The 22,314-nt window shown below is 45.6% G+C and overlaps 2 protein-coding genes across 3 annotated transcripts in view; one reads left to right on the top strand and one right to left on the bottom strand.

Annotated features, from left to right (window-relative positions):
* Positions 1–22,314, top strand: part of LOC118106630 (collagen alpha-1(I) chain) — a 688,934-nt gene that overhangs the window by 441,933 nt on the left and 224,687 nt on the right.
* Positions 133–21,472, bottom strand: LOC118105981 (diacylglycerol kinase delta). Of its 2 annotated transcripts, XM_035154071.2 has the most exons (31): positions 21,295–21,472; positions 18,758–18,868; positions 18,228–18,308; positions 16,951–17,055; positions 16,702–16,834; positions 16,461–16,567; positions 15,701–15,826; positions 15,529–15,631; positions 15,268–15,430; positions 11,691–11,799; positions 10,864–11,003; positions 10,644–10,728; positions 9,994–10,088; positions 9,814–9,913; positions 9,409–9,715; positions 9,171–9,335; positions 8,961–9,089; positions 8,782–8,857; positions 8,571–8,681; positions 8,370–8,466; positions 6,932–7,039; positions 6,706–6,819; positions 6,486–6,620; positions 5,709–5,872; positions 5,327–5,438; positions 4,834–4,926; positions 4,552–4,671; positions 4,150–4,267; positions 3,250–3,380; positions 1,226–1,325; positions 133–1,140 (listed from the first exon to the last, which is right to left on the bottom strand). In XM_035154071.2, exons 1-30 carry the CDS (start codon positions 21,427–21,429, stop codon positions 1,236–1,238), a joined length of 3,663 nt encoding a protein of 1,220 aa, XP_035009962.2. In that variant the 5' UTR covers positions 21,430–21,472; the 3' UTR covers positions 133–1,140; positions 1,226–1,235. The 2 variants fall into 2 exon arrangements, with proteins under 2 accessions (XP_035009962.2, XP_035009963.2); XM_035154072.2 differs by lacking the exons at positions 18,228–18,308; positions 18,758–18,868; positions 21,295–21,472 and adding an exon at positions 17,633–17,789.

Genomic DNA, 22,314 nt, shown 5'->3' with positions numbered 1-22,314 from the left:
TTGTATTTAACAAGTGAAAAAAATGTAAAATGATTTATTTACGACACGTTGGCGTTTTTAACGTTGAGTTTGTTGAAGATAATTACATTTGATTCATCAACAAATAGAACCAGAGAAGAAAGAAAAATCAAGTGAACAACAAAAACAGAATTTATTTCTTCCAGATGTTTCCTCTGTACATGACAGAATGTATTTACACTGAGGGCCCTGCAGGGGGCGTATGTACAAACAGAGGTATGACAGCAAACAGTATCAATAGATAAATTATCTAATAAATACAGACCACCACGAAAAACAGCAGAGGATGAACCACTGCCCTTGAGCAAGGCACTAATGTGTTTTCACTAAAACATGTCATTGGTCAGAAAACGTAAATATGGTCTGACTGCAGCTAACAAGCTAACGTTAGCATGCTAAGACTTACTAACCTGACATGTTTAGAACCTGAAACTAAATTAAACTTCAGCTTGGTACTGATTGGTCTCATTGTAGATACAAAGCAACGTTAGCATACGGGACAAAAAACCCGATCATATCTTGATCCGTGATGATGTCACATGGTCACGAGTTCGACGACATGTCAAGAGTGACTCTGTCCAAAGAACCCTAAGAAAATGGATCTTCTGTGAGGACGATAACAAACCAGATAAAATCCTGACGCGAGTTCATCTTCGCACATCGAGACACAAACTGACACGAGTGTAAAAAATCGTCACGGACAGATATGAGATTCCTCTTGCACGTGTGTGACGACTATCTTGAATATTTTTTACAGTGTATTGACTCATGATGTCACACTTTGATGTGTCTCCACCCACTGTCCATGGCTCTGGTGCAGCCCTTTAGTCGACCCCACCCTTCACATCCTGGATGCTGATTGGTCAATGAGTGAGATAACAAGGCACTTGCGAATCATCTGATTGGTTGTTTAATTCTCAAGTGTGAGGGTATGCTCAGTTTATTTTTTTTTTGAGAAATAGCGTTCATCACAGACAAAATCCCTCCTGGTCACGGACCAATTACAAAGCGTCTTCATTCAAGACATGAACCTGGTTCTGGTCTCGAGGTCAAGTGGACAAGGTGGGATGAGATGAGATCAGGTGGTAGCAGCAGAGGTTGGAGTGGAGCAGACATTGATCCCTGAAACAAAATGAGTCAGATTAATAATCAAGACCAGATCTGTGTGTGTGTGTGTGTGTGTGTGTGTGTGTGTGTGACCTCTCACCTGGTGTTGGTCAGGCTTCACTAGCGCTGCTGTTCCTGTTCAGTTCTCTGATGCCCTGAAGGATCCTCTTCATGTGACCCACTTTCGTCACACCGAGGTCCTAACACACACACACACACACACACACACACACACACACACACACACACACACACACACACACACACACAGATAGTCCCCTTGGTGTTAGCTTGGCCCCCAGCTCCACTGTGAGGAACCTGAGTTAGGACCAGGACATGTGACCCACATATAAAACAAGTCTCTAGGACAGCTTTCTTCCACCTGCACAGTATTATGAACATTAGGAACATCCTGTCTCAGAAGGAAGCTGAGAAACTCGTCCATTTGTTCCCTCGAGACTGGATCAGTGTGAGTCTTTATTATCAGGACGTCCCAGTAAGTCTGTGAAAAGCCTCCAGTTGGTCCAAGATGCTGCAGCACGAGTGCTGACAGGAACTAGGAGAGATCATATTACTGCTCTCAGCTTCTCTGCACTGGCTCCTTGTAAAACTCTGAACATCAAGATCCTGCTCCTCACATAGAAAGTCCTTCAAACCCTTCATATATCAAAGAGCTCATAACACTGTATTATCCAAATAGATCACTGCACTCCCAAAACACAGGTTCTCTTGTGGTTCTAGAGTCTGTAAGAGCAGAACAGGAGGTAGAACCTTCAGCTACCAGGCTCCTCTCAATCAATCAATCAATCAATCAAATTTTATTTGTATAGCCCATATTCACAAATCACAATTTGTCTCATAGGGCTTTAACATGGTGTGACATCCTCTGCCCTTAACCCTCAACAAGAGTCAGGAAAAACTACTTAAAAACCCTTTTAACAGGTAAAGAACGTAGAAACCTCAGAGACACGTGTGAGGATCCGTCTCCCAGGACGGACAGAAGTGCAATGGATGTCAAGTGTAAAGGAGAACATCAAGATAAAGGTTTTAGCAGCATTGATGAGGGTAAACATTTTGAAGTATAACTGAAGGTCAGTGAATTGGTGGATTAATGTCATTAATGGTCGAGTATCTGAGGAGAAATATTATATATCAAACAGTCCTGCTTCAATCACAGTCTGTGGTCAGCAGCCAGCAAGATCAGGATCCACCATCAAGATCGGATGCCACTATAGTCCACAGTCATTATCCACTGCCGCCATTAGGATCCATCATCAGCTGCCACCTCGGTCGTGGTCCACCACCAGTATCTGATGCCAACACGATAAAGGATCCGCCTTTATTATCACGATCAGCCAGCACGATGCAGAATCTGCCAAACTGGATCCACCATTACGATCTCTGATACGTGATCCACAGATCCTAATCCACGATGTGGCCACAGCCGCCGCCCTGGATCTGCGGACGATAAGGCAAAGGGACTCCTGTGGAACCAGCTCCCACTCTGGGTTCTAGAGTCTGTAAGAGCAGAACAGGAGGTAGAACCTTCAGCTACCAGGATCCTCTCCTGTGGAACCAGCTCCCACTCTGGGTTCTAGAGTCTGTAAGAGCAGAACAGGAGGTAGAACCTTCAGCTACCAGGATCCTCTCCTGTGGAACCAGCTCCCACTCTGGGTTCTAGAGTCTGTAAGAGTAGAACAGGAGGTAGAACCTTCAGCTACCAGGATCCTCTCCTGTGGAACCAGCTCCCACTCTGGGTTCTAGAGTCTGTAAGAGTAGAACAGGAGGTAGAACCTTCAGCTGCAGGCTCCTCTCCTGTGGAACCAGCTCCCTCTCTGGGTTCTAGAGTCTGTAAGAGCAGAACAGGAGGTAGAACCTTCAGCTGCAGGCTCCTCTCCTGTGGAACCAGCTCCCTCTCTGGGTTCTAGACTCATCATGCACTGAGCACCTCTCTCTCTCAGGCTTACATGTCACTAACCATAAGGTATTGACCTTATATCTAAAGAGCCTTGAGATAATGTATATTATGATTTGCTGCTATAGAAATAAAATTGGATTAGTTGTTAGCGGTTAGTTATGAACAGCTAGTTGTTAGCGGTTAGTGCTGGGAGCTAGCAGTGATACCTTTAGGTCCCTCCTCTCCAGGTGGATGAGCTCCGCCCCACGGACGTCGTGTCCAATAAAGATGTCTTTATACTCAGTGAGACACAGGAAGTCCAGCCACGCCCCCACCTCCTCCGTCCCCCACTGCTGAACTGAGACACACCGACAGGAAGTGGGAGTGAGACAAAAACACTGACAGAGAGAGAGAGAGACAAACAGACAGACAGACAGACAGACAGACAGAGAGAGACAGACAGACGAGAGACGGACAGACAGACAGACAGACGACAGACAGACAGACAGAAAGACAGACAGACAGACGACACACAGAGAGACGCAGACAGAGAGACAGACAGAGAGACAGACAGACGAACAGACAGACAGACAGACGACAGACAGACAGACAGACAGAGAGAGAGACAGAGAGAGACAGAGAGACAGACAGACAGACAGACAGACAGAACGATGAACAGACAGACAGACAGACAGACAGACAGACAGACAGAGAGAGACAGAAAGACAGAAAGACAGACAGACAGACTCGAGAGACAGAGAGACAGAGAGACAGACAGAGAGACAGACAGACAGACAGAAAGACAGAAAGACAGACAGAAAGACAACAGACAGACAGACAGACAGACAAGAGAGAGAGAGACAGAAGACAGAAGACAGACAGACAGACACAGAAGAGACAGACAGACAGAAGACAGACAGACAAAGAGAGACAGAGAGACAGACAGACAGACAGAGAGAGACAGAAAGACAGACAGACAAACAGACAGACAGACAGACAGACAGACAGACAGACAGACAGAGAGAGAGAGAGAGAGACAGAAAGACAGAAAGACAGAAAGACAGACAGACAGACAGACAGACAGACAGACAGACAGACAGACAGACAGACAGACAGACAGAGCTAACCTGGCAGTGAGAGAGTAGCACACGTCTCCTTGTTCTTGTTGTTTTTGTCTTTTTTAAATTTTGGGACAAGACGAAATTTGGTGCTCCGACTGCGTTTTGAAAAGTCCGTCAGAGGACCCTGACAACAGAGACAGGAAGTGTCATGTTAGAGCTGCATTCAACTCAGAACGTCCTCATGTTGTTACGTGGTATAGCGCCACCTGTCTGCTTTCACTTATAAATATTAAACAATGTTTATATAATATTATAATTTTCACATTTCCTGAATGAGTCGTAATTTTTTTTATTTTTCAGGACTGAAATGGTTTTAAATTCCCGGTTTTCAATGATCAGGTTCTGGTTCAGAGTCTGGATGAGACGGATCCAGTTTCAGTTTTGATCACAAGCAGAGTCCCTGTTAACCTCGTGGTCTGACGGGTCAATGACGGGACACAACCAGGGAACGTCCGCCAGACGACGCAGCTGCTGCACCACTGAGTTCAGAGCTGTGTTCAACTGCTCCTGCTGAGGAGGATCCAACTGCTGCAGACACACAAACAGACCAGAGTCAGGACCTGGACCTGGACCTGGTAATGCGCTCACAGGTTTGGGTTTAAGTTCACAGAAATTATGATAATAAACAAGTTGTGAGTAAACTTTGGCTCAAGTCTTTGAAGGGGACATGAAGACATGAGGACATGTTACCATGGACATGTTCCCAGTCAGGAGCAGCTCCGTCTCACTGATTAAAGCTTTGACGTTATTCACCATATGAACCACCACACTGCAGCTCAGAGCCTGAGGACACACAGAGACAAAATGTCTTCATACAGCTCAGTAAGTCCAGCTGGAGGACAAGTACAGGAACAGATAGGACAGAAGGAACCAGGACAGAAGTAACCAGGACAAAGGAAACTAAGACAGAAGGAACCAGGACAGTAGGAACCAGGACAGTAGAAACCAGGACAGAAGGAACCAGGACAGTAGGAACCAGGACAGTAGAAACCAGGACAGAAGGAACCAGGACAGAAGTAACCAGGACAGAGGAAACTAAGACAGAAGGAACCAGGACAAAGGAAACTAAGACAGAAGGAAACTAGGACAGAAGGAAACAGGACAGTAGGAACCAGGACAGAGGAAACAAGGACAGAAGGGAACAGGACAGTAGAGGACATGACGATCTGATGATGTGTCCTACCTCAGAGCTCTTTGAGTTGGCGTAGACAACGTCCATGGCCTTTGAACTGGCGTTGACAGCGTGAGCCAGCTCCTGTTCCAATCTGTGATGAGACTGAGCGACCTCACGAATACTGAAGCATCAACACATCAGGAAACATTTGTTAATATCTGATCAATATTTTATCAATGGACCTTACTCACTAAAAAGTTTTTCATCAGACACTTTGTGACGACATAGACAGAAACAAGTTCACAACACCAACACAGAACTGAAATTATATATATAAACATAAATAAATATATATTAATACTGATAACGACAAGGTCTTTAACAGAGTTTTTAAATAGTGGACTTGCAAAAATGTATGAACATAGATTCCTGAGCTGGGCCCTGTGTTTACCTGTGGATGAGCGCCCCCGCTGCCTGACCCAACTCACTGACGAGCGACGCGTCGTCCTCGGAGACCATCTCAGGTTGTGAGTAGAGGGGGGGCTGTGGGGGGGGCGTTCGGGGAAACTCACACTTCTGTTTGTCCTCCCAGGATTTCAGGGTGCTCTCAAACGCCTGCGACCACCATTAAATACATGTTCATCTTCCTGGGATTTTATACAATTATAACATTTATTAGGAACAACAGCAGGTCCTGATGTTTACATGACGCCACACACGTTTCACACCTGAACCTGAGTCTGAACCTGAGTCTGGACCTGAGCCTGAATCTGAGTCTGAACCTGATCCTGTGTCTGAACCAGAACCTGACCCTGAGTCTGGACCTGAGCCTGAATCTGACCCTGAGTCTGGACCTGAGCCTGAATCTGACCCTGAGTCTGGACCTGAGCCTGATTCTGAACCTGAGTCTGAACCTGATCCTGTGTCTGAACCTGAATCTGAGTCTGACCCTGAGTCTGGACCTGAGCCTGATTCTGAACCTGAGTCTGAACCTGATCCTGTGTCTGAACCAGAAACTGAGTCTGATCCTGAATCTGAGTCTGAGCCTGAAGCAGAATCTGAGTCTGAACCTGATCCTAAACCGGAACCTGATCCATAATCTGAACCAGAACCTAATCCATAATCTGAGTCTGAACCTAATCCTGAGTCTGAACCTGAGTCCGAGCCTGAACCTGAGTCTGATCCTAAATTTGAACCTGAGTTTGATCCTGAAGCCCGATCCACTCACCCTGTCTCTGGTCAGAGTCTGCGTTCGGTTCTTGTGGATGATCTTGATGTAACCTGGAGGCTGGATCCAAGCCTCGCCGTCCACCTGAACCGGAACGCCCTCATCACCCAGGATGGTGATCTTCACTGTCCGACACTTAGAGAGAGACAATGTCACAGACAGGTAGGCAGACAGACAAGTATGCAGAGATACAGACATGTAGGCAAGTAGACAGGTTTACTTGTGCGATGCGGTGGTGCTGGAGGTTGATGACTCGGGACACGGCCATCTGCATACTGCCGAACACCGCCACCACCTCCAGAATCTTATCATCAAAGGACGGAGCAGTGAACGTCTGATGGAGAGCGAGAGACAGTGAGACAGGAACAGAGAGAGAGAGACAGGTGATGTCAAAACCTCATTGACCACATGACACTGTTCAGTACACAGACAGGTAGAGTTCTTACATCATCCTCTTTGGTTCCTCCCCAGAAGTTGGTTCCTCCTGCGTAACTCGGTATGTTCAACACTGCGATTCCCTGAAGACTGGGGAGGGGGATGGGACGCCCATCACACTGCATACACACACACACACACACACACACACACACACACACACACACACACACACACACACACTCACACACGTTGTGTATATTGTGCTACTGAGACTCATCTATTTTACTTTGAGAAATAAGTTAGAATATTTTATATATCATTATATATATAACTGTTGTTTTCACATTGATATTTGATTTGTGGATTTGGACACATCGGTCCGAGGAGGCGTTCAGCTGAGCTCATGTATCAACAGACTGTGACTGGAGTGTCAGGCGTCCTCAGGGAAACAGCGAGTCGACCTGAGACTGAATCTCAACCACATGTCACTCTTCTTTATCTAGTCGGGTTAGGGTACTGAGCTCAAGTAAATTAATTTATATTTTTAAAGGGCCCATATTTCACACCTTTCTGGGACTTAATCTGAGGTATTGGTTCCCGAAAATGACATTTCAGTGGTTTAAAGTCTTAAAAACTGCTGCAATGTGTATTTCCATGTCCTCTCTCCTGCCTCTGCAGCTGTTTTCAGTGTTTATGGGCCCCTCCTCCAGCATGAGCCTGATTGGCTGACTGCACTTTGAGTGACACGCGACCAGGCCTATCACCGGTCTCTTTTGGGCGCATTTACGATCACACACAGCTGAGAGTCATGTTGTTATGTTTAGATACATCTGTAGAAGAGCAGCCACATATTTACAGTCCGATACAACAGGAGGTTTCTGAACGGTGAGTTACAGCGTCCTCATGTCTGTTCAAGTTTTAGCAGTCGGCCAGTGTAGGAGTAACGTCCCGAGTTACAGTCCCGAGTTTTAGTAAGGAGTCTACGCTACTCCGTACTGCTGCATGTAGAGCATGTGGTGAGCAGTGTGGAGCAGCTGTATCCGAGAGGAGCCTGTGGTGAAGTGAGCCGATCACACCAACACACTTCCTGAAATGCTCCGGCACTTCGGAAGAAATAAAGCGTAACCGCTGGTCTCGAATAGTATCGTTCTCAGCAACAAGTCTGCTTGGTGTCGTGTTCGGTGTGGAGGGGATGAGGGGGGGAGTGGTGGTGGTGGGGAGCCGGGGCGGTGGGTTCGGAGCTTATATACAGTCTATGTTCGGAGGCTGGACTGGTACCGGCTGGGTGGGGAGTGCGATCCCGTATGACTCATTTGGGGGAGGAAGTACGAAACACATTTCTTAGAAGGGACTGAGTGAAAAAGTCCAGAGTGACTGTTTTCATACTTTAAGGCCCCCTACTGGCCCTTCAAGTCATTACAGATAGTAAAAGCCCAGAAAATGTATTTTACACAATATGGGCCCTCTAAGATCTGAGTTGTTTGTCAGTGAATCTCCTCGTCTCACCTCCAGGAGAACCCTCTGCTCCAGGTTCTTGTAGGTTCTGTGCAGCAGCTCTTTGGTTCCTAGAACTCCGTACCACATCATGTTCTTAGTCCGACTCCTGAAACAGTAACACGAGTGGAGTGACATGTGATGTGTGAACATGTGATGTGTGAACATGTGATGTGTGAACATGTGATGTGTGAACATGTCAAACATGTTTACCTGCACTTCTCTGGATGTTCATCTCTCTTGTTGTTAAAGTCCAGAGAAATTTTTGCATCAAGTCCGATTCCAAAGTAATTATTCATCACACACTTCTCGGTGAAACAGTCCCTGCAGACAGACAGGTAGAGATGGACAGACAGGTCAGACAGACAGTTTTTATTCAGAATATAATGAGAGTTTTTCATCAAATCTTCATCATCAGACTTACATGTTGTCGGGGTCACAGCTGAACGGGTCGGTGTTGACCAACAGACGACTGATCACTGAACTACTGGAGAGAGAGCCTGACACACACACATAGACACACACACACACACACACACACACACAAAGTGTGTTTGTCATCACGTTGCATCAGCACATTGTTACCATGACAACTGGACTCACCTGGGTACAGGATCTTTGTGTTGATCGTGGGCATGTTCTCTCTACTTCCTGTCTGGACAGGAAGTGATGCAGAGCTGCCCAATGACAGACTTCCTTTACTGATCAGCTTCTCACAGTGTGTCTTACTGACTGAAAAGACAGACAGGTTCAGTCAGACAGACAATAACCATGATCAGATTCTCAGTGACAGTAATCAGTCGGTGTTGTCACCTCGCCGCGTGTTGTGCTGTTTGTTGCTGTACGATGACTGCAGAGACATCTTGTCCTCCTCTAGCTCTTCCTCCTCTTCCTCCTCCACCAGATCCTCATCTTCCTCCGCTCGGCTCAGAGAGAAAACCTGCTGCTGCTGCGTCTGGGCGTTCTGCTCGTCCACAGCTGAAAACACCAGGATGGAGGTGAGACGCCGCTCGTCACCAGACGTGCATGAAGACGTGTGCGTGTGTCGTACCTTTCTCTGTGTGCTCGATGATCTGTCTGATGGCTTTCTTCAGACTGTTGGCTCGCAGCATCAGCTGCTCTCTGGGTTTAAAGATGGCGGCAGAAGACGACATGTTAGCCCGTGTGGAGCAGGGGGCGGAGCTGAGCGGGGCATGAGGAGGAGGAGGAGGGAGGGGGGGGGGCAGCACAATACCCTCTACCTCCTCCTGCTCCTCAGCAATGGTGGGGGGGGGAGCAGGGGAGAGGACGGCGGACGCCTGAGACTCTTCGTTCAGCGTCTTCAACAACGAGTCGAGTTTCTCCTTCAGTACGCCACACTGAGACAGAAAAACACGACTCATCAGAAACAAGCATGACTCATCAGAGGAACAGAAAAATGACTCATCAAATGAAATGAAAAATAGGTGAGTCGTACCTTCTTGGCCATGGCGTCTGACTCCTCAGAACTCTCTGTGTTCTTCTCATAAGCTTTTCCAACACGCGCCACAAAGTCCTTCACCGTCTCACACAGAACCCTGAACACAAGAATACACAGAATCAGAACCAGAGTATTGACCAGAACTAGAGCTCGAACAAGAGTCAGAACCAGTCGTACTTTGCGGAGGAGATGACAACGGAGTGCTGGTCTGAGGTCAGGATCTTGGAAAGGTGAGCAGCCACTGAGTCCTCATATGTCAGTATCTGCTGAGCCTGCATCACAGGACACAAACACCAGGGAATCCGTTAACAGATTTATATTTGAACCTCTTTTCTTCAGTTGATCTTCTGAACTGACGTCACTAGTTTCATCCTCTAAACCAACAACTTGTCTTTTAGACTCTGTCCCAACTGGACTGTTTAAGGAAGTTTTCACCCTAATTGACAGTTTCATATTGAATCAGATTTATGTCTTTGTTAACCGGCTGCGTACCACAAGCTTTTAAGGTAACTGTAATTAAACCTCTGCTTAAAAAGCCCACTCTTGATCCAGATGTTGTAGCTGATTATAGACAGGAGGTAGAACCTTCAGCTACCAGGTTCCTCTCCTGTGGAACCAGCTCCCACTCTGGGTTCTAGAGTCAGACACCATCTCTACATAAAGTTAAACTTAAAACGCTCCTCTTTGATAAAGCCTATAGTTCTGGATCAGGTCCTGAAACATCCCTTAGTTATGCTGCTATAGGTCTCGACTGCTGGAGAACTCCCATCATGCACTGAGCACCTCTTTCTGTCTGTCTGTCTCTCTGTGATGTCATTTCCTGTTACCTCAGAGTCATCACTGCAGTCTTCTGTGAAGGTGGAAGCAGAGTGTTGCCGTGGAAACTTGGTCTCATAGACCATGATGCTCCATCTGCAGGAAAAGAAGAGAAACGCTTCAAATGATCTGAGGTCAAAGGTCAGTGGGCCGTCTCACCTGTCTGACCTGTCTCACCTGTCTAACATCAGTGACCTGTCTCACCTGTCTAACATCAGTGACCTGTCTCACCTGTCTAACATCTTGGTGCTGGCTCTCTCCAGTTTCTCCAGGATCTGTGGCAGCTGAGTGTCATCGTCACAGGCTGAACCCCAACCCAGAACCCGCGCCAGATCATTCCCGGTCCCCAGAGGAAGAACCCCGAGCTGACACTGAAACACACATATGATATAGGGGGACATTAACACCCTGTGGAGACATTAACACCCTGTATGGATATTAACACACTGTGGGGACATTAACTGTGGGAATTAACACCCTGTAGGGATATTAACACACTGTGGGGACATTAACACCCTGTGGGGACATTAACACCCTGTAGGGATATTAACACACTGTGGGGACATTAACACACTGTGGGGACATTAACACACTGTGGGACATCAACACACTGGGCATTAAGCATCACACTGTGGACATTAACACCTGTAGGGATATAACACTTGGGACATTAACACTGCTAACACCTGTGATATTAACACACTGTGGGGACATCAACACACTGTGGGACATCAACACACTGTGGGGACATCAACACACTGTGGGGCATTAACACCCTGTGGGGACATCAACACACTGTGGGGACATCAACACACTGTGGGGACATTAACACCCTGTGGGGATATTAACACACTGTGGGGACATCAACACACTGTGGGGCATTAACACCCTGTGGGGACATCAACACACTGTGGGGCATTAACACCCTGTGGGGACATCAACACACTGTGGGGATATTAACACATTGAAGGGACATTAACACATTGAAGGGACATTAACACTGTGAGGACATTAACACACTGTGAGGACATTTTCACAATGTGGGGACATTAACACACCTGTTTGTGTAGCGTTAAGGCGTCAATCTCTGACAGAACCCACCCGACGCTGCCGTCTCCTCCACACACCAAGATCCTGAACGTGTCGAACTTCTGGAACAACCGCAACCTGACAGATGGACAGACAATTCTTCCAAACTCCTTTATTTGCTCACACTGTAAATCCAGTTACCACATTTATAAATAAATAAATAAAAACAAAATCAGTTTAACTCCAAAAATCCGCTCTTTCCCATCAACAGAACATAGAACATTGTTTAAGCACCACACACTCGTGAATTATTTTACATGGTTAGTAAAAACTGAAATCTATTTTTAACCTTTCAACCCAGGGAGGAGGGATTGCACTATATGTGAGTGAAAGATGGTGTAATCCCAGACATATTAATCAGAAGGATTAATATGTCTCTGCAGCCCGCACATTGAGTTGCTCGCAGTGGGAATGCGCCCATATTATTTGCCGAAGGAGTTTACGTCCGCCATTGCTGTCGCTGTTTACATTCCTCAATCAGCTGATGTGACTGTATAGCGACACCATTCACTACACTGTTGCAAAGCTTCAAACGCAACATCCTGATGCTTTTATAGCCATAACTGGTGACTTCAAACATGTCACACTGGACAAACACAGTCCACCTCCTCACAGTGTGTGAGGAGGTGGACTCAGGTGGCCACTGAGGAAATGCAGGACTGCTTCGAGTCCACTGACTTGGATGTACCCTGTGGGCCACATGGGGAGGACATCAACAGCATTTCGGACTGCATCACGGAATACCTTCTGTGAACAAACCACCTTGAAGACCCGGACTGTATGCTGCTATCCTAAAAGCAAGCCCTGGATCCCCACTGAGCTGAAAGTTCTTCTCAACAAGAAGAAGAAAGCCTTCAGGTCTGAAAACGTCCTCCCTGGTTCCAGTCCCCAAGAAGACGACTCCATCTGGCCTCAATGACTACTGACCAGTTGCCCTCACATCTCATGTGATGAAGGTACTGGAGGGACCTGTCTCAGGTGAAATCATCAGCGGATGGGTTAGGGTGCAGACGTCAGTTTGTCCGGCTGGGCAGTGTTCTGTCTGAAGTGGTGTTGAGTACTACAGGAGCTCCACATTCCTCTTCATTTTATACACCTCTGACTTCCGGTACAACTCCAAGTCATGCCACTTTCAGAAGTTCTCTGATGACTCTGCAGTGGTTGGGTGTATAAGTGATGGGAGGAGGGTTGAGTACAGAGCGCTGGTGTTTTTTTAAATTTATTTTAGTCATGTTTTAAATACTGCAATTTTGTACGCTTTTGTACGTACAATTTTGTACGTGACACAAAAGCTCCCACAGCCACGTAAGATCCTCCACTGCAGATCTCCAAACTTTTTAGTGAGTGGGGGCTTATAAAGCGCTCTCCACTCAGGCCTGACTTCCTTGTTGAGCCCCAGATGAGCTTGTCATGGGTTGTCATTGGGATCTTTGTCTTCACAATGTTTCCCCCATAACAGCCAGACTGCGGGTGGGCTACAGCAGACGTCCAGCACAGTCTTTAAAATGATTTACAATATCTAGTCCAGGGAAAGGGTCCCCATCATTCCCTCTACAGTATGCATTACAATACGCTTCCAACAGTTTAGTCGGTGTTATCTCAAACCTCCAGCTGTTGAGTAGACAGAGCAAAAGCCTTACAGACCTAACCCCAAACAGGAGGCCAGTTGTGGTCCACACTGATCCACCAGATGTTAAAGGGTGACGATTCCCGGAATCTAGAAAATCAGGCTCAGCACAGAAGGTCCCACTGTGCACTCTGCTCTCAAAAAAACAACAACCAAAACAGGGAGCTACAGTTTGTACAATCGCGACACACTCAACAATTCCTGCTAGAAACTGAGGAGACCAATGTTTGTGGCATCTCTGGTCCATAAGGATGTTGACCTCCAAACCCACAGGTCAGGTGAGGAGCCTCTGAATAAACTGGAGCCGGAAAGCTGCACCTGTGCTGGCCAGGTGAGCGAGTCCCTGTCCTCCTTCGTCCTGTGGCAGGAAGTTGGATCTTGGCTATGAGGCCAGATCTGAACCCAAAAGCATCTAACCTGTCTGGTGACATTGAGAGTGTACTGTAGACACAGATGTTTGATTATATTTTTCCATATATCCCACCACTGCAGCAATAACATGTAATCACGTTTTGTTTTTGAGACACATTGTCAGACAGTGGAGCTACATTGAAATGCCAATAAGCAGAGCTGTATTTGACATCTTTAACAGAAACATAAAGCTGCTAACCCCCTAACCCTCATCAGTGTTCCACTGGAACATAAAACAGATCTTAGAGGCTCTATGCGGCTCTGGATGGTTTCTGTCTAATGTTGTGTTTGCAGTTAAAATCTACCAGAGGAACACGAACCCTCCACCACCTGTTTTTCACTGCAGTGCTCACAGTGTTTAGAAAAGCTACCCAGACTGATAAAACATTGACAAAAGTCATTTTCACATTTTCCAAAACAGAAAAGAAAGTCCCTGAATAACAAGATACCAACACTAGCACTGTTACTGCTCTTATGACTGAGAAACATGTCTCCGTCCCCCTCCCTCCTCCGTGTAGCCTTAGTCTCAGCTGTGAGTCTCTTGTAAGAAAATTACATTTACTTTCTTCACCAAACTGAAGAGAGCAGCTCTCTTTACATCCTCTTCGGCACAGAGCAAACCAGACTATCACACATGTGGATGATGAAGATGCTCTTTACAGGAGAGAGATAGGAGAAGAACAAAGAAACGCGGAGAAACTAACCATCATTCCTCAATCTGTGATCAGACTTTTACCCCTAATCAGTGAAAGTTGTTTGGTCGCTGCTTCCTGTGTTTCCAGTGCTTGGCTGGAAAAAAATCTTCAACCTCAACTAATCTTGATCCTTTCGTGTCCTGTTAAAACGACCCTATTCTAGTGAAGGAGTGAATAGTTAACCGCATGTGCGTCTGTACTCTGTCCTGACTGTCCATCACTCTGTCCCCTACCTGAGAGAAGCTGAGCCTCTTTGTAACCTTTTAATCTCAGGCTTTTTCCTTTTTGCAGACAGTTTGGACACTTTGTCCTCCATCATCACGTCCTCCTCAAACAGCACTGACCGATGCTTTCTTTTAAATTAGCTGATTTCAACTTGCTTTCTTTACCTGCCTTGCTACCTGAATGTGCCGCTGTTCTCCCCCCCTAAATCCTAGCTACTCCCCTCTCCCCCCGGGTCCACAGGGGACTGGCCTGAGAAGGGGCTTCACTGGGTGATCTACCGGTGGCCCTGGCGGCTGGTGACTCCGACACAGATGGCCCCGGTGCAGTCGACCGGCTAACCTAACCCTAACCCTCTCTCCTGGCATGCACAAACCAGGTGACATGAACCATGTCATTTAAGTAATCCACTCTGAAATTGAAAACTACAACTCCGCTGTCCAGCAGCCAGTTCACTTTGTAGGTGCTGTCGACAAAGATCACCACCGCGCTGTTCATCCTGGATGCTGATTTCACATCCCCCTATGTAATGGGGGACATGTAATGTTTATTACATGTCCCTTTCTCTGTCTTTCTCTCTGTCTCTCTCACCCCAGGTGTGGTCCTCCATTCATCAGGTCGAACACCTGTGCCGGGTTCAGCAGCTGTTTGAAGCGTCGCAGGAACTTGACGCCCTGATTGTCTCCGCTTTTGGAGTTGACGAAGACAAGCAGCGGACTGGTGCAGGACGGAGGACAGGACGCCTTCCAGAACCCTGAGAAAGCACAAGATACATGGGACAGGTCACTTGAGTGCAGATGTGTCCTCGATAAAACTGTGTTTAGAGACATCAGCAGGGGTTAGTAGAGTCACCATCAGAGTCGATGCTGTTGAGCGCAGTCGGAGGGATGACGGACACTTTACACTGTCCCAGAGGACACTTAGAGGACAGCTGCTCCTTACAGCCCGAGTGAACCTGGACAGAGGGACACCCTGAGATATAGATCCAATATTTATCCAACATCCAACGTTTGATTCGTCTTACCATGGTCTTACACCACAGACACCTCCAGTCCTGCAGGCGCAGGACACTGCCGCACGTCTTATCACACACGTTACACTTGGCTGACACCGGCAGGTTCCCCTCCAACCACTGGTGAGGCATGGACACCTGAGAGATCAAAGGTCACATGACAGAGGTCACATGTAACCCAGGTTATTTTGTAGTATACACACACTTACTAGTAATAATAATAGTTACTTAAATGCATCACTCTTGTTGAAGGCTAAGTACAGAGGATGTTGCGCCTTGTTAAAATATAAAATTGAATTGATTGATTTGATCACCTCAATCCATTGGTAGTTTACCAGAGTTCCTTAAATGCGTCACCTGCAAGCTAACTGCAGTTGCTGCTCAGCGGCTACACATAGCTACCGCACATCGCGGGGTTAAAACGAAAAACATGGGAAAGTTTGGTCGAGAAAAGAACAGAGTAACTAATAACAGGAGTTGAAGCGGGACTAGCAGGTGGAAGGAAACGCTCTTTTGTTCTTCGGACTGATGAGGATTATCATGGTGACTTAGCTGATTAGCATTGATTGTGTCTGTTAATTGGTTTCAGAAATTCATAGAGCAAAATGATGTTATGTGATTGACTGTGGAGGATCCTCTGCTGTGTTCACACTTCACCTGCATTTATACTTTATACAGGAGCTCAGGAGGAGAAACTGTGTCTCACTCTGACATTTGTGTTCATCCTCCAGAGAAAATACAGTTCATGTCTGTGTCTGTGTCTGTGTCTCACCCCGTCCTCGTCCTCGATGATGTCTCGACCAATAGAAGCCAGTGTCGTCCATTTACAGTTGTTAGTGGCTCTGACCGCACAACGTTTGTGAGCCTTAAACTTACACACTATAACACACACACACACACATTGATGAAGTTCCACCAAAATCTAACAAACCTCTGATATGAGGAAAACATTGTGTGAGACTACATTAAGTGGGTTAGGGTTGCTGTGTGTGTGTGTTTGTGTGTGTGTGTACCTTCACAGGACAGGCCGTGTGATGTCACTCCTGACAGAGCCTCTCTACAGACGTTACAGTACGTTGGTCTGGCGTGAGAACAGGCGTACCAGTTGTGCATCCCACTGAAGTGATCCATGCTGTACTGAGTGGACTGACACACACACACACACACACACACACACACACACACACACACACACACACACAGTCAGCGGATGGCTGTGGGACTGGTCGTCATGGTAACACAACGGACAGACACATACAGACCTCATAGTTCTGTCTGTTCTGGACGCTACGCAAAGCCGCCATCCACTCCTCCATCTCCTTCCTGTTGTCTGCACACAGAATGAGACGTCTGCAGGGGGTGATGACCTATACCCACACAGACACACACACACACACACAAGTAGGGTTAGGGTTAGGGTTAAATACAACACATGTTGTCAGTATTTAAAATGAAGAGCTGATTGTTCTGATAATATGACGTGAATGAAAACAGCAGAAGTGTGTGTGTGTGTGTGTTTTCCAAAGAAACAGATGTGGACTTCGACTTCCTGTTCAGCTGCTTCACAATGATTCTTGTGTTTCCCACAGAAAGGACACACACACACACACACACACACACACACACACACACACACACACACACACACACACACACACACACACACTTTTGTGCAGTTATCTTTATTAGGACTTTGCATTGACTTCTATTCTTTTTGGAAAGACCAACCTTAACTAACCTTAACGGACCTAAACCAAATTTAACTAATGTTAACTAACATTAACAAACCTTTACCAGCCTCAACCGACCTTAATCAACATTAACTAACCTTAACTGATGTTAACCAACATTAACCTAACTTAAGTAACCTAAACCAAGCAAAACTAACCTTAACTAACCTCCACCAACACGGACGACCTTTGACCTCTTGATCAGCTGACTCACCATATGTGAAAACAGTTTAAACTGGGTCCTGGTCACGAGTCGTCCAGAAACAGTCCACTTTAAAATCTAGTCCAGTTCACACACTCCTGATCCTGATCTCTGTCTCTCTCTCTGTCTCGCTCCTGTAGCCACTCCCACATCCTCTTGTGTGACTCAAGCTACTTCCTGTCAGTCGTCATAACAACTCCTCCAACCCCACCAGCCCCCCCCCCTGATGTAGGGGGAGGGGGATCTGAGCACTGAGAGAGATGAGACACAAACACACACGATGTGTTGATGTGTTGTAAAGTCATGTGATCTCCGCAGCGTTACATCCTCTGTCTGCTGCTCAGCCCTCAGCTGCTTCATGTGTGAAAGACAAACTCTGGAGAAAGTCTGGACCCAAGTCTCTAGGGTTCATCTGAAAACAGCGTCAGTGTTCACAGTCTGATAACAGCGTTTTACTGCAACTGAAACCTCATCACTCTCAGGTGTGAGGACAGCCTCATTCTCACCTGACACACCTGTGAACACACCTGAGTTCAGGTCTCAGTGTGTGTGAATCAGTATGGAGGCATTCAGGGTCTGTGGTGGTTTTAACTTCAGCTCAACTCACAGTGAAACTGTTGTTGACGTTCTTGGTGCTGGACTCTGCGACACTGGCGTCCGTCAGGTCCACTTCATCGAAGATGATCGACTGCAGAGACGAGAAACAACGGAAAACCACATCATGTCACTGGAAACATTAAAGTTACACCAATTATCTGTAGGTAACTACACTAACTACACTAATCAGTTAATAACAACACTGTCAATTAACGTCTACAGAGTATAATCTATACTCAAATGCCTATAGATTATAATATGTAATTAAACATCTATAGATTATAATCTATGATAAATGTCTACAGATTATTATCTGTTATGAATCATCTGTAGATTATAATCTATAATCAAACGTCTATGGATATAATCTGTCAGTAAACATCAGTAAAATATAATGTGGCCTCAAACGTCTACAGATTATAATCTGTATTCAAACCTCCAGGGATTCTAATGTCAATAAATGTCAATATATTATAATGGGTTATATTCCTTACAATATGAACATATATATCTATAGATGAATGTGTGAGTGTGAGCGACCTTGGCCGTCTGAGCATAGTACAGAGTTCTTCCTCTCAGTTTGAAGTATCGTCTCTTCCAGCGCTGGAACGAGTTGGTTTGTTTCATCAGGTTTCCTTCCTTCAACACTGTCTGAAACACAAAACAACAACAGATTATAACCAGATTAAACCTGTTTATTACCAGAACATAACCATATCTGCCCGCATCCGTTTCAAAACATTAGTACTTGGTACTGTGCTGCGAACGGATCGGGTCCAGTCTACATCCAGGACATGGTCAAGCGTTACAGCCCCACGTTACAGCATGGATTAGGATCTGTGGATCGCGTATCAGAGATCGTAATGGTGGATCCAGTATGGCAGATTCTGTATCGTGCTGGCTGATCGTGGCATCCGATAATGGTGGTGGACCACGACCGAGGTGGCAGCTGATGATGGATCCTAATGGCGGCAGTGGACAATGACTGGACTATAGTGGCATCCGATCTTGATGGTGGATCCTGATCTTGCTGGCTGCTGACCACAGACTGTGATTGAAGCAGGACAGCTTGATATATAATATTTCTCCTCAGATACTCGACCATTAATGACATTAATCCACCAATTCACTGACCTTCAGTTATGCTTCAAAATGTTTACCCTCATCAATGCTGCTAAAACCTTTATCTCTCTGATGTTCTCTGTTCCACGTGACATCTGTTCACTTGTGTCCGTCCTGGGAGACGGATCCTCACGTGTCTCTGAGGTTTCTACCTTCTTTACCTGTTAAAGGTTTTAGTAGTTTGACTCTTGTTGAGGGTTAAGAACAGAGGACGTCTCACCTTGTTAAAGCCTATGAGACAAACTGATTTGTGAATATGGGCTATACAAATAAAATTTGATTGATTGATTGATTGACCCCCGCCCGTCCACTCCGCTCTGCATCAGCCAATCGGCTTGTTGCTCCCTCACTGCGAGGGACAGCTGTCACTCAACAACATCATGACTGTTTCCTGTCCTGGCTCCTAAACGGTGGAACGAGCTCCACATGGACATCAGGACAGAAAGTCTCCACATCTTCCTCCAGACTGAAGACACTTCTCTTCAGACTGAAGACACTTCTCTTCAGACTACACCTTGAATAAAAGTTTAAACTAACAATTCAGTAGCACTTACATGTCACTAACTTATAGAACTTTGTAGTTTGTCTTTCTTGAAGAACTTGTACTTTCTTGATTCTTGTTGTTCTGGTTTGTTCCTCATGGTTGATGCACTGATTGTGAGTCGCTTTGGATAAAAGCGTCAGGTCAATGAAATGAAATGTAATGTAATATCATAACCAGATCATAACCAGATTGTAAACAGATTTAACCTGTTTTTTACCAGATTATAAATAGATTGTAACCAGACTATTACCTGATTATAACCAGATTATAACAGCAACACAAGCCACTTTATAGAAACACTAACCAGTTACAATACAAACCAGTTAATAAATACACACACACACACACACACACACACACACACTGGCCTTTCACAATAAAAGTAATGCAGTAAATGTAGTTGTGTGTTTGCGGCAGCTCAACTTTAACCCTGTTACACGTCACACAGTGACGTCACTTAACGAGCCGTTATGTCTCGTGTACCGTGACGTTAACACCGGAACAAATCGAGTCTGTGCACGCGACCGTCATCTTCTGACCGGGGAGCAGCTCTGGGAAACGCCGGGGCTTTTCTCTGGGCCTCCGGTTAGCAGCAGTTAGCCTCATTAGCTTAGCCGAACATTTAAATACCGACACCGTGATTTTTGCATTGATTCACCGGAAACGGAGACTCAGACCCAGAACCGAGTCTCAGACCCGGAACCGAGACTCGAGACCCGGAACTGAGACTCTAACTTCCGTTAGCCCCAAGATAAACACAAACACAGGTTCATCCAGTTAACCTGGGTAACTAACGGTTAGTTAGTTCACCTGGTTAAATAATAAAGTATTATTCACAACAACACTTTTATATATATATATATATATATATATATATATATATATATATATATATAAACTATAATTGACAATAATAATTTATATATAATATGACACATCTATTCACAGTAATAATTTGTATATTATATATAATATAAAACTATATATATTTACAATAATAATTTATATATAATATGAAACAACATCTATTCACAGTAATAATCTATATATTATATATAATATAAAACTATATATATTTAGTAGTTATACTTTACATATTATATATAATATAAAACTATATGTATCCACAGTAATACTTTATATATTATATATAATGTAAAACTATATGTATATCCACAATAATAATTTAGTTTTATATTTCAGCAACTGAAATCCCTATGAAACCACAGGTTGGTTTTTAGTCCAACAGAGGACATCAGACTCTCTGGTCCCCTGATGGCGGACATGTTGGAGCTCCGCCGGTTCTCATGGAGCGGTGATCGCAGGAGCTCGGGGCCGAGTCTGGGCCTCCCTCCGCCGGATCACCTCTCTCCCTGAGCCCGGACAATGCGCTGGAACTACCGCTCTCTACCTTGCTGCGGATCTGTCCGGACGTCGACACTTTCCGGATGAGTTTCTGCGGGGATCCGGGCTCCTGCTCCGGCTCGCTATCCGATGACTCGTCCGGGCACCGGACCTCAGACTCCGGACCCGCGGCCTCCGCCATCCTCCATCAGACCCCCGGGGAGGAGCCGGGGAGGAGCCGGGGAGGCAGCGCATCCCAGCGGCCAGAGCGGACATCACAGGGAGAGGGTACAGTTTACTGGCCTCTGCTGGTTAAACCGTGATATTACACCAAACAGGTTTATACTACAGTACATAATAATATATAAGATAAATGTCATAATATGATATGATAGAGTCTGAGTTGATGATCACATGATGAGTTAACAAACCGTGGTTCGGTCACTCTGTGTTCAACAGTTCTACAAAGATGATATTTTATTTTGTTTGTTTCAACCTCTAAAGTGTTTTAGTGGTGAGGAGATAGTGAGGGGAACTATTCCTTCAAGGAGGTCAAAGGTCATATTAGTAGAACAAAAAATACAGAATTCACAGAACCATACACACACACACTCAATCACACAGACACACACACACTCAATCACACAGACACACACACTCACACACTCAATCACACAGACACACACACTCACACACTCAATCAACACACACACACACAGACACACACTCCAAATCACACAGACACACACTCACACACTCAATCACACACACTCACACACTCACACACACACACAGACACACACACACACACTCAATCACACACACTCTCACACACTCAATCCCACAGACACACACTCACACACACACTCACACACTCAATCACACACACTCACACACTCACACAGACACACAGACACACACACACACACACACTCAATCACACACACACACACACACTGATCATCTTTATACAAAGTCATTGATTATGTTCATATACAGTTAATGATTGTGTATACACAGTTTTAAATTATGTTTATATACAGTCTTTAATGAACGGGACAAAAGCTAAAATTGAAACCTGTCTTAT

This window comes from Hippoglossus stenolepis, chromosome 4 (assembly GCF_022539355.2).
Source record: "Hippoglossus stenolepis isolate QCI-W04-F060 chromosome 4, HSTE1.2, whole genome shotgun sequence".
In the NCBI taxonomy this organism is placed as follows: domain Eukaryota; kingdom Metazoa; phylum Chordata; class Actinopteri; order Pleuronectiformes; family Pleuronectidae; genus Hippoglossus; species Hippoglossus stenolepis.
The sequence above is the reverse complement of the archived record's forward strand: the minus strand, read 5'-3'. Positions and strand labels throughout refer to the sequence as shown.

Bases quoted from the DNA above. Each gene is read 5' to 3' on its own strand.
- LOC118105981 (XM_035154071.2), bottom strand. From the start codon at position 21,429: ATGGCGGAGGCCGCGGGTCCGGAGTCTGAGGTCCGGTGCCCGGACGAG. The intron at 9,336-9,408 runs GTACGACACACG...TGGTGTTTTCAG, and splicing joins CATCGAGCACACAGAGAAAG to CTGTGGACGAGCAGAACGCC. The intron at 3,381-4,149 runs GTTAGCTCTGTC...GGTGTGTCTCAG, and splicing joins TGCTACTCTCTCACTGCCAG to TTCAGCAGTGGGGGACGGAG.